We start from the raw sequence: 12,477 nt of genomic DNA, 5'->3' as shown, positions 1-12,477 counted from the left end.
TGCCATGGATCATCACTGGAGGCTTCGTGCCATGGATCATCACTGGAGGCTTCGTGCCATGGATCATCACTGGAGGCTTCGTGAAATGGATCATCACTGGAGGCTTCATGCCATGGATTATCACTGGATGCTTCATGCCCTGGATCATCACTGGAGGCTTCGTGCCATGGATCATCACTGGACCGTGGAGACGCACTGGAGGTCTGGTGAGCAGAGCTGGCACAACCCGTCCTGGCTGAATGCTCACCCTAGCCCGGGCAATGTGGGGCGTTGGTACAGGACGCACTGGGTTGTGAGAGCGCACCGGAGACACTGTGCGTAGAGCCAGCGCAGGATATACTGGGCCGTGGAGGCGCACTGGAGGTCTGGAGAGCAGAGCTGGCACAACCCGTCCTGGCTGGATGCTCACACTAGCCCGGCAACTCCGGGGTGCTGGCACAGGACGTACTGGGCTCTGGACACGCACCGGAGACACAGTGTGCAGAGCCGGCGCAGGATATCCTGGACCGAAGAGACGCACTGGAGGTCAGATGCGCTGAGCCGGCACCATCCGTCCTGGCTGGATGTCCACTCTAGCCCGGCGGATGCGGGGAGCTGGAATATAGCACACCGGGCTATGAGTGCGCACTGGAGACACACTGCGCAGAGCCGCATAACACGGGGGCCTGACTAGTCACACTCTCCCCACGGTAAGCACGAGGAGTTGGCTCAGGTCTCCAACCTGCCAATCTCCTCGTGTGCCCCCCGCAAAACAAATTTGGGGAGTGGCTTCTCGGGCTTCCGTGCTAGCCGTGTACCCTCGTAACGCTGGGTCCCCTTTCTACCTGCCTCCGCCTTCCTAGCTGCTTCCACCTGTTCCCATGGGAGGCGATACCCACAAGCACCAAAGGAAAAAAGGCTGCCTAAGTATGATTCCCAATCAGAGACAACGATAGACAGCTGTCCCTGATTGAGAACCATACCCGGCCAAAACACAGAAACACAAACATAGAAGTAAAGAACATAGAATGCCCACCCAAATCACATCCTGACCAAACCAAAAAGAGACATAAAAAAGGCTCTCTAAGGTCAGGGCGTGACAGACACATTGCAAGGTGAACTAAGATTAGGTGTTACCCATTTCTGGAGCCTTGTGTCAGACACAGAGTATCCACTTCTGAAGCAGTGTGTGCAAAAAGTGAAATCATTTTTTGTCAGTACTTCATGTGAAGCAACATTTTCATCAAGGAACATTGTGAAACACAAACAGAGAAACAGACTGACCAATGCACACCTGGATTGCCTCACAAGGATAGCAACAACATTTAGAATGAATTCAGTCAAGGAGCAGAAGGGACATTTTCACTCATCCAACTACTGTAGCCCATTTGATGTGTGTATGTATATATTTGTGATGTGCTGTCCATCAAACCAATTGCATGTGCTCTATTGCTCTATTGCTCTATTGCTCTGAATTTGCTCTCAATTGATAATATTGGAAGAAAAGTACAACAAAATTAAGATTTGTGCAGCCCTCTGAATGATTGTCTCAACCCAAAGTGGCCCACTTACAAAAAATAGTGAGTAACACTGATGTAGAAGAACAACTTACAAGCAGTTGTTATCAGCAGCAGCCGAAAGAGATATCCTCTGCCTTTGAGAGTTCTGGGTCACTGCCAGACTAAGCAAAACATAGTGTGTTCAAAGTAATGTAATCATTAACTAGGCTATTGATTCACCAATACTTATTATTGGCCTACATCATTTATTTTACATGTTTATACATACAGTGCCTTTGGAAAGTATTCACACCCCTTGACCTTGTCCACATTTTGTTACGTTACAGCCTTATTCTAAAATGTATTCAATTATATTTTTTCCTCATCAATCAACACACAATACCCCATAATGACAAAGTGAAAACATGTTTTTAGAACTTTTTGCAAATGTATTAAATATTAAAAACATAAGTACCTTATTTACATAAGTATTCAGACCCTTTGCAACGAGACAGGATTGTGTCGAGGCACAGATCTAGGGNGTAATGTAATCATTAACTAGGCTATTGATTCACCAATACTTATTATTGGCCTACATCATTTATTTTACATGTTTATACATACAGTGCCTTTGGAAAGTATTCACACCCCTTGACCTTGTCCACATTTTGTTACGTTACAGCCTTATTCTAAAATGTATTCAATTATATTTTTTCCTCATCAATCAACACACAATACCCCATAATGACAAAGTGAAAACATGTTTTTAGAACTTTTTGCAAATGTATTAAATATTAAAAACATAAGTACCTTATTTACATAAGTATTCAGACCCTTTGCAACGAGACAGGATTGTGTCGAGGCACAGATCTAGGGWAGGACACCAAAACATGTCTGCTGCATTGAAGGTCTTCAAGAACACAGTGGCATCCATCATTCTTAAATGGAACCACTAAGACTCTTCCTAGAGCTGGCCGCCCGGCCAAACTGAGAAATCGGGGGAGAAGGGCCTTGGTCAGGGAGGAGACCCAATGGAGACCCAAGAACCCAATGGTCACTCCGACAGAACTCCAGATTTCCACTGTGGAGATGGGAGAACCTTCCAGATGGACAACCAACTCCACCAATTAGGCCTTTATGGTAGATTGGCCAGACGGATGCCACTCCTCAGTAAAAGGCACATGACATCCAGCTTGGAGTTTGCCAAAAGGCACATAAAGACTCTCAGACCATGAGAAACAAGATTCTCTGGTCTGATGAAACCAAGTTGAACTCTTTGGCCGGAATGCCAAGCATTACGTCTGGAGGAAACCTGGCACCATCCCTACGGTGAAGCATGTAGTGGCAGGATCAAGCTGTGGGGATGTTTTCAGTGGCAGGGACTGGGAAACTAGTCAGGATCGAGGGTAAGATGAACGGAGCAAAGTACAGAGAGATCCTTGATGAAAACCTGCTCCATAGCATTCAGGACCTCAGACTGGGGCGAAGGTTCACCTTCCAACAGGACAACAACCCTAAGCACACAGCCAAGCCAACACAGGAGTGGCTTCGGGACAAGTCTCTGAATGTCCTTGAGTGGCCCAGCCAGAGCCCGGACTTGAACCTGATCGAACGCTCCCCCTCCAGCCTGACAGAGCTTGAGAGGATCTTCAGAGTAGAATGGGAGAAACTACCGAATTACAGGTTTGCCAAGCTTGTAGCGTCATAACCAAGAAGACTTGAGGCTTTAATCGCTGCCAAAAGTGCTTCAACAAAGTACTGAGTAAAGGGTCTCAATACTTCTGTAAATGTAATCAGTTTTTTTTTATACATTTGCAAACATTTCTCAAAACGTGTTTTCGCTTTGTCATTATGGGGTATTGTGTGTAGATTGATGAGGGGGAAAAAACAATTTAATCAATTTTAGAATAAGGCTGTAATGTAACAAAACGTGGAAAAGGTCAAGGGGTCTGAATGCTTTCCGAATGCAGTGTACCTGCTCTCTCAGTCAGCAACAATGGCTTCATGAAACATAGGCTAGTCCCCTCAATTGATGCACACTGAAATACTTAGATAAAATAAACAATTAGCTAACTGCCAATGCCAGGCTGGGTCTGTAGCTCTATTTGGCATATCCCATAATAAAACCTAATGTTCATTTGAAAGTTGCCTGGCTAGCTTATAAAGTGGCAAATTAAAGTAGCCTAGCTTTTTCTGTTTASCTAGCTGAGTTAGCTAGCTAGTGTACAAACATGTTCAAATTATAATAATGTTTAAACTGTAACGATCGTCGTCTTCGGACGAGGAATAGGAAGGATCGGACCAAAATTGGGCGTGGTACGTGTCCATGTTAAATTTATTACAACTGAACACTAAATACAAAATAACAAAAGTGAAACAACGAAAATCGAAACAGTCCTGAAAGGTGACACAACACAAAACAGGAAACAACTACCCACAAACACAGGTGGGAACAGGCTACCTAAGTATGGTTCTCAATCAGAGACAACGATTGACAGCTGCCTCTGATTGGGAACCATACCAGGCCAAACACATAGAAATACAACACACAGAACAAAACATAGAATAAAAAACATAGAATGCCCACCCCAACTCACGCCCTGACCAAACCAAAATAGAGACATAAAAAAGGAACTAAGGTCAGGACGTGACAGTACCCCCCCCAAAGGTGCGGATTCCGGCCGCAAAACCTGAACCTATAGGGGAGGGTCTGGGTGGGCATTTCACCGCGGTGGCGGCTCTGGTGCGGGACGTAGACCCCACTCCACCTTAGTCTTGGCCCACTTAGGTGGCGCCTCTGGAGTGGCGACCCTCGCCGCCGACCCCGGACTGGGGACCCTTACATCGGGCCCCGGGCTGGAGGGAGACTCTGGCGGCTCCGGGCTGGAGGGAGACTCTGGCGGCTCCGGGCTGGAGGGAGACTCTGGTGGCTCCAGGCTGGAGGGAGACTCTGGCGGCTCCGGGCTGGAGGGAGACTGGAGGGTCCGGGCTGGAGGGAGACTCTGGAGGGAGGAGACACAGAGACAGCCTGGTGCGTGGGGCTGCCACAGGCCCCACCAGGCTGGGGAGACCTACGGGAGGCCTGGTGCGTAGAGGAGGCACCGGATAGACCAGGCTGTGGGGGAGCCCTGGTGCGCAGCCTTGGCACCACTCCTCCAGGCTGAATGCCCACTTTAGCCCGGCCCCTCCAGAGTGCAGGCACAGGTCGAACCGGGCTGTGGGAGAGCACTGGAGATCTGGTGCTTACCGCTCGCACCTCTCCATTAGGCTCAATGCCCACTTTCGGCCGGCACGGGCGGAGCGCAGGCATAGGACAAACAGCACCCTCCCAGCGCCCACTGTCTGACGTCAGATAGGCATTTTTCAGACCAGGCGAAATCATACAGCAGCATCATTAGCCTAATATGGATGAAGAATATGGGTTGTTTATGAATTCGATGGACCAATAAAAAGGGATAAAAAACGTAGGTGCTGGATTTTAGGCCGGGTAGAACCACCAGAGGGTGTCCGTTCAGAACACGGGAAGCAGTAGTTCCAGTTCAAGAGTTTAATGAACATCCACACACACAACACCACTCTTTCTAATACTAATTGTGGTTCTGTAAAGATGATAACTTAGGCTATAGCACAGTATGGGAGAAATATGCCTATTTGCGTGTCAACAAACTTAACAGGCTATGTGGACCCAAACACATGCTAGATGCAAAAAGAAACAGGTYGGTATAATTTGTGGAACATTCCAACAGGAATCTGTTCCAAAAACATTGTAAATAACAAGGTTGCCAACAAACAACGCATACAAAGTTGTATAGCAGCAGAATTAGATACCACGTAGGGAGTGGGCTATTTCATTACGTTTTTCACTCACCATGTTTATTCTGAAAAATGTCTCTCCTCACTCTGGTAGTCTATGGACAAACATTAAGAATAAGCTACATGGTGAGTTGATGCCTATTCGGCAGCTTGTTTGCTAGGGGAATTGATCGTGCTACTTTGTATGTGTTGTTTGTTTGCAACCTTGTACTTTACAAAGTTTTTGTAAAACGTTCCACAAATGATACCCACCCCAAAGAAACAATAGAGCAACGTAGAAATATCTACAGGGCCTCCCGAGTGGCGCGGTGGTCTAAGGCACTGTATCGCAGTGCTAGGTGTAACAGTAGAGATCCTGGTTTGAATCCAGGCTCTGTTGCAGCTGGCCGACACCCATGGGGCGGCGCACAATTGGCCCAGCGTCATCCGGGTTAGGGGAGGGTTTGGCCGGCAGGGATGTCCTTGTCCAATTGCGCTCTAGCGACTCCTGTTGCGGGCCGGGAGCATGCACTCTGACACGTCGCCAGGTGTACGGTGTTTCCTCCGACACATTGGTGTGGCTGACTTCCGGGTTAAGCGGGCATTGTGTCAAGAAGCAGTGCGGCTTGGTTGGGTTGTGTTTCAGAGGACACATGACTCTTGACCTTCGCCTCTCCTGAGTCCGTACGGGAGTTGCAGCGATGAGACAAGACTGTAACTACCAATTGGGGAGAAAAAGGGGTAAAATAAAAGTTAAATAAAGATATATCTACACATTATAAAACATAATAAGCATGAGCGATCTATAACTGAAAATAGCCTAGCACCACAGACAAATGCTAACAAATGCTAATCGTAAATAAGCATGGTAAATAGTAATGCATTACGGATGACAATGATAATGCTAATGCTAGAGGGAGTATGCGAGCTAGCTAGCAGGTTTAATACAAAATGGTACATATTTACAACAGACACTATTTAGCTCCAAACAACAAGACATCGGGATTTTGTCACTTACATTTAGTTGCACGCACAATAAAACATCAGAAAGAAAAGCAATTTTTCTGAGAAAGTAAAATCAACAGGAGAGAAAAACCTGGTGGTCATCAGAATGGAAACTACAGACTGCCTGAGGGCCTGCCTGGTCGGTATTACCATAAGTCTCAGGYAAAAAGGCTGCTGATTGGCTAATAAAATTAGGATAATTGGCGTGACCTTATTTCAATAAGAAAACCAAAAGAAAGTTAGGGTCTTGGAAAGGAGATGAGCTGGACATTTTTACAATGGATATCAATGTCAACGGAAAGCAGCTATAACAAATTAAAAGGGAATGTTAGCTGTCATTTTATAGTTTGATGTGACTGGGTTAGCTTTTGTTKGCTMTTGATTTAAACAATCCCCATTAGGKTACACTCTGGGGTAGTCTAGGGATAGAACCCTCAAGGTTCTTTGGCTTCGCTGGGTCGGCTATATAGCTTAATGTATATATAACCTTTTTTAGTAAATGGTTKTTTTATCTCGTCCAAAGAACCAAAAGGTTCTATATAGTGCCCCAAATAACACTTTTTTCTAAGAGTGTAAGGATAATGAGGCGCAAAGGCGCACTCAATGGTGCGCACAATGGGGTGTGCTCCCCATTTCTCGGGAGATTACGGTTTTGATTGGGTTCTATGTGCCCTGAAAAACACAAGTAATCTACAACCCCAGTTTATTTTTTTAGATTGATCTCAATCAACCAATAAGAATGTTTGACCCGCTGCATTGTCTTCCTGACTTTCCCTGAGCCATATTTCAAAGTGATTATAGGCCTACCCCTTTGAGGAAAGTGAATAGTAGYCTATACACCTCCCCCCKRCTCTCTCTCTCTCTCTCTCTCCCACCCTCCCACCCGATCTGCTCCAGGCTCTCTGGGTTGGGCAAAGAGAGAGAGCATGAAAAAGAAACAATGCAGTGCATGAAACGTAATATTAATCTCCCTGTTCTCTATGCAGACAAAGCGCAAGGTATATATGCACGTCTTTAAATGGTTATTGAGCACTCACACAGCTGCACAGTTTTCCCTTGTGTACCGAAACAACTCGGTAAAAGGTCAGACTAGGCCTTTGAATAGAACCACAGAAGAAGTGTCTGTTTGCTCAGTGCAGAACCTCAGATATATTTGTATTTMATATATTTGAGTCTATTACATATACTAGTCAATTTACMCCTACCTATATGTACATAGCTACCTCAATTACCTTGTGCCACACTCCTTGCACATCGACTTGGTACTGGTACTCCCTGTATATAGGCCTAGCCATGTTATGTTTTACTCATTATTGTTATCCCTTATTCACTGTGTATTTATTCCTGATGTCACTTTCTATTTTCATTTTAATATTTTTTTATCTTTAACTTTAACTCTGCATTGTTGGAAAAGGGCCGTAAGTAAGAATTTCACTGTAAGTCTACACCTGTTGTTTACGAAGCATGTGACAAATACGATTTGATTTGAAATAGCCTATGTGTCAGGTGTGCCTACATAATAATCAAATCAGGTAGCCTATTATTTGTGAGCATGCCTGTCAGACCTAAGCTACCTACTATTTGAGAAAGCTGATTAAAAATAACTATGTGTCCACACAATAATGCAACAACACCACACCATTTTATATAAATATAGTTATCTTTATTCATAAAAAAATGTTTACACAAAATATATATGTTAAAATTGGAGTCATGTGAGTCTACGAAAAACGGAGAGCAAGTGCATACATTGATAAAGGTCTCCATCCCACGTAAAACCCTTCAATCTTTCACGGGAAGCTGTAGAGGTCTATTGCTGACCAATGGCTTGACACAGACATACTTGCCAATTTAACTGTCCAGTGGTCCAGTCATGGCTATCTCATGCGCACTCACGGTCAGCAAAGTGGCAGTGTTCATTATTGCAGAACTTTGTTTTGTTTATCTTAATTAACAAAAATAAGTATGTATAGGCTATTGAACAAATATGAATTTCAATTTCAGACAATGGGCACGAAAGTACATCTTCGATACAATCTTCCCAGCAGATGCAGGCAGTTAAAATAGGCCGTCTTGCTCTCATGTGAAACTGCCATTGACAGCAAAGTCCTTGGGAGCCACAACCATGCACTTCCGCTGAAATACTGTGCAGTCTCCACAGCTGCTGTTTTATTCACTAATTGCTCGTATTCAAAGTCATCGATAAAGACGTAATTCCACGCGTCACCGAAGTGCAGTCTTTCGTCCTTCGACGCTTTGTCCATGCGTGCGRGAACAGTCTCTCTACCCTGTTATTCCGAAGGGAACCCAAGCGCCGTTRGACTCCCTTGTCTCTTGTAGCATAGCAACGGTAACTCTGAGTTACTTTCCCCTCTCATTGCCTTGTACCTGCAAACGCTGCCTGGCGATGGGAGAAAGAGAGAAAGTCGGTGCCAAGAGTGTGTTCACGGGTGRCTCGCCTGCAGAGTGAATCAAATAACTTGTCATTCTTTTCAACTTTGAGTCCCTTTTGATTGAATAAGCCCCTGTTACACGGGTGCTGTTGGATGGTWACGACAATTAGGCGACCTGCGTGTGTCTCAGTATCTGTCGAACCAGGTGGTAAAGTCCAGCAGCTCCTGCTCCTCGGAGCTCAGGGGTTCATAGCTCCCCTCATCGGAGGAACAGGTMGAGTGGGGTGACTCCGGCTCGGCCGAGTAGCTGTTGGAGATYGTAGGGGAAGGCACCCCGCACTGGAAGGCGGCTGACACAGCATCATGCTCGTCTAGTAGCTGCTGCAGGGCTCGGATATATTCCACGGCGGACCGCAGCGTCTCCACTTTGCTCATCTTCTTGTTGGCTGCCCCGTTGGGCACGTGCTGACGCAGCGTCTGGAAGCCCATGTTGACTTGTTTGACCCGGTTCCTCTCGCGCTCGTTCCGCCGGGCCACGGCTACGGGCAGCTGCTGGGGGATGGAGTAGCCGAGTCCGTTAAAGCTGAGCCGCCGCTTGCAGCGCAAGAGCTCCGGGGAGCTGGAGCGCTGTCTTTTCAGCACCGTGGTCTTGCTTTGGTAGCCGGCTGCAATGGTGTCATTGGGGAGAGCGCACTCCTGGGCTGGGGCGTGCAAGGTAATGGTGGTGCGCCTCTCCATCAGTCCAAARGTGTATGCGTTCTGCGCCATTTGCGTGGTGGTGATGGTGGTAGTCTCCATGTTGGTTGATGGTGAGACAGGGCTACTGACAGGTGTGGGTTGCAACAGCGCAGCCTCACAGAAAGACACTCCGTGGAAGAAGAGATAAAACAAATAGACAGAGGTTGGCAGTGCACTGCTCTCGTGTCCTTCGCGTGGGAACCGTGTGGCTATAGCTGGAGCGCGCTGTGGCTATTTGGTGTCCAAGTCTTTCTTGACTGCGCTTGCTTACTTCAAGAGCCGATCTGACCCAAACTTTGGCAGCACTCCTCTTTTTCAACACGCGCCCCACACACCCCACCCGTTGGAGACGCACGCTTCCCCGCGAGGCTCCGCCCGCTGCTATGTGATTCATCTGCTAGCCGACTCCGCGAGCCAGGCGCGTGGCTCCGGGAGCTCAGTAAACAATCCAGAGCTTTCACTGCGCCAGGAGCACGCGCTGGGCTCATTTACATTCCAATGTCTCCAACTTGAAAGCCCATTGGTGGATTCAAACGCCCTGTAACCCGGAGAAAATAAAGAAATAGAGAGAAATAATTAGAAAAAAAGGAGAGAATGAAGAAAGGGGAATGGTTTGGTTCTTTGAAATGCCTTTTGAATTTGACAATATACCTCTGGCAAGTCTTKAAATTATCAGTCTTCCCCCACTCCACCCCTCTCCTCTCACTCTTTAAAATCCCAAATACCAATGACGCTCTCTCCGGTATCCAGGTTACAGCCTTAGAGAGGAAAATAAATGGCAAGCGTGTCTCTGTATAGAATAATTGGCCATTATAGAACTAGCATAGAAACACGATTAATTTAAGGTAAACATAATGTTTATGACGTGTGGGTATGTCTGCAAATGGCATATCGCTGCCGTGCGTAATGACCCCCCAAAACTAGTGCTCTACAGGTGCACATTGTCTGCARAGAGATCCAAGCATCTACTGCTTGGATATATTGTCAGCTGATGTTCTGTTGGATTCTGTGCCATTCCAACACTTAAATGCAAGCCCCAAATGTCATGCGTAAAAAGTGTACTCCAAACATGGATTTGGGTGTTTAGGATAATATGTTATAGCCTAACTAAGCCTATTTAATTATTCAGTTATTACGCACATTGAAAGTATTAATAAATATACAACTTCAGGTACRACACTGAACTTTGTGTTTCGTTTTAGGTGAGTTTCAACGTGGTTGATGGATTGTCTTTTTCAGCACCACATTCGATTGGACAGCACGTTCCAGTAACAGTCCTTATGTTATTTATGGTCAAACGGCTGCACAACACTAATCCTCCATAGGATGTTTAAATAGGACAATATGCAGAATTATTTCTCATTCTTTCATATGTTCAACATTTTGTACTTTAGCGCTCGGATAAATAGCAACATTTCCCGCTCTTACAAAACAAGTTTATACACTGAGCTTTTTTCAACAAATAGTCTAACATTTAAATCTATAGTCCTCTCCGTTTCTCTGTGTCATGTGCTGATAACTCAAAGTACTTTCAACGAGACATCTCGTCGAATATCTTGTCAAGTTGCTTTCGGAAATGAATAAAAATGAACACGTAGTGACCTCTGGCGGTGAAAATAAATAATCACGCCGTACAATCCTATTATCTTCCCCAAGACTCTCGGCCAGTAGAGAGCAGCAGCGGATAACGTTCAAGATTGGGGCTATGGTTTCTCAAAAAAAACGTATTTGTATAGACCACTTGCCTGTTACGCTTTTGATTATTATATGTATCTGAGTTAAAATAATGCACCCACAAGAACACAATAGGCTAGTATGGGATTGATGTATTAAGTGATGATAGGGAATTGGGATGGGGTGTTTACATCAGCTGTGCTTCATATTTGTTTCCCAAGGTGCAGTAGGCCTATATCAAAACAATATCAGAGACTATAACCTACAGTTATTTGTGTTGGTCTATTATGATTGGCAGGTCAGAACTGGTCAAACCTGGACCTGGTGGTGAAAGTAATTTCAACTAGTGATGCAAAACCCACCTCCAAACAGATAAGACAATAAGCACCCAGAGGAAGTCCAACACCCTTACAGCAGTATCATGCCAATACAAGTTCTCAGGGACATGTGTGGGTCTGTACAGTACATATGTTTATGATCCTTAGTGCTCATAGTAATGAAAACAGCCTATACGTATAAAGTATCAGAGGTCTTTACTAGGACTATACTCTGGGGTACTTTACAGAGTTACAGTAGATACTGATTCTTACCAGTCGATTTAGGTAGTGTTGATAATGGAACACAATTCAGAGAAGAGGAAGACAGGGAGAGTGAGAGAGACAGAGAATCAGAGACACAYATAGACCGATATAGACAGAGAGAAAGGTATACAGATATATAGAATGACAGAAGGGTAAAGAGGGAGACAGAGAGAGAAAAATAGAGAGAGGTGGTTGTTTTTGAAGTTCTCAGTCTCCCAGGAGATGCAGTGTGGATTTCCCCCTCAAAGCTCCCTATAATACAGGAGCTTGGGGGTACAGAACTTTCTCTCTTAATTGTCTGCTCAACAATACTCCTCTCAGTGCTGCAAAATGCTGAATAATTTAGATATACTGGAACTGGTAAACTGAAAGAGTGGCCCCAATCCAGTGCCCAAACTGTCTTACTGCTATTCATGCATTTTTCATACATTTCTTTGTGGCAATAGACTGACTACCTGGTATGACAAATGCTAATCACAAGCTAATGCAAGAAGACAATTTCAACTKAGAGATTTTCCTAAACATTTCTGAAATAATCCCCTAACACACACTTGAGTAAACCTCTATCCACACTAGTCCATTCTCCACCAAAGGCCTGTGCAACACATAAACAGGTCCCCTTCATTATAGCCCCTTGACATCCGTGTGTGTGTGGGTTTGTGCGTGTGTGTGCGTGCGTGCATGCATGTGGGTGCGTGTGAGCGTGCGTGTGTGTGTATGAATAGGGATGTGAAAACTGCACTATACCGTCTGGATGAGGGAGCTACATCCTTCCCCAGTGTCAATCCAGAGGCCTTCACACGACCACAGAACCAC

The 12,477-nt window shown here is 45.5% G+C and overlaps 2 protein-coding genes across 2 annotated transcripts in view; both read right to left on the bottom strand.

Annotated features, from left to right (window-relative positions):
* Positions 1-8,195, bottom strand: part of LOC139024854 (uncharacterized) — a 9,289-nt gene extending 1,094 nt beyond the window's left edge. The window contains exons 1-4 of the mRNA XM_070439831.1: positions 8,172-8,195; positions 4,322-4,480; positions 798-852; positions 4-501 (exon numbers count right to left, since the gene is read on the bottom strand). Coding sequence (XP_070295932.1) covers positions 4-501; positions 798-852; positions 4,322-4,480; positions 8,172-8,195 — 736 coding nt within the window. The remainder of the gene's footprint in view (positions 1-3; positions 502-797; positions 853-4,321; positions 4,481-8,171) is intronic.
* On the bottom strand, positions 7,923-9,832 carry LOC111962580 (achaete-scute homolog 1b-like). Its single transcript, XM_023985743.2, has one exon. It carries the CDS (start codon positions 9,464-9,466, stop codon positions 8,855-8,857), a length of 612 nt encoding a protein of 203 aa, XP_023841511.1. The 5' UTR covers positions 9,467-9,832; the 3' UTR covers positions 7,923-8,854.
* Between the last annotated feature and the right edge of the window lie 2,645 nt (positions 9,833-12,477).

This window comes from Salvelinus sp. IW2-2015, linkage group LG4q.1:29 (assembly GCF_002910315.2).
Source record: "Salvelinus sp. IW2-2015 linkage group LG4q.1:29, ASM291031v2, whole genome shotgun sequence".
NCBI classification, from domain to species: domain Eukaryota; kingdom Metazoa; phylum Chordata; class Actinopteri; order Salmoniformes; family Salmonidae; genus Salvelinus; species Salvelinus sp. IW2-2015.
Note: the sequence above shows the minus strand (reverse complement) of the source record. Positions and strands in the feature narration are given on the sequence as shown.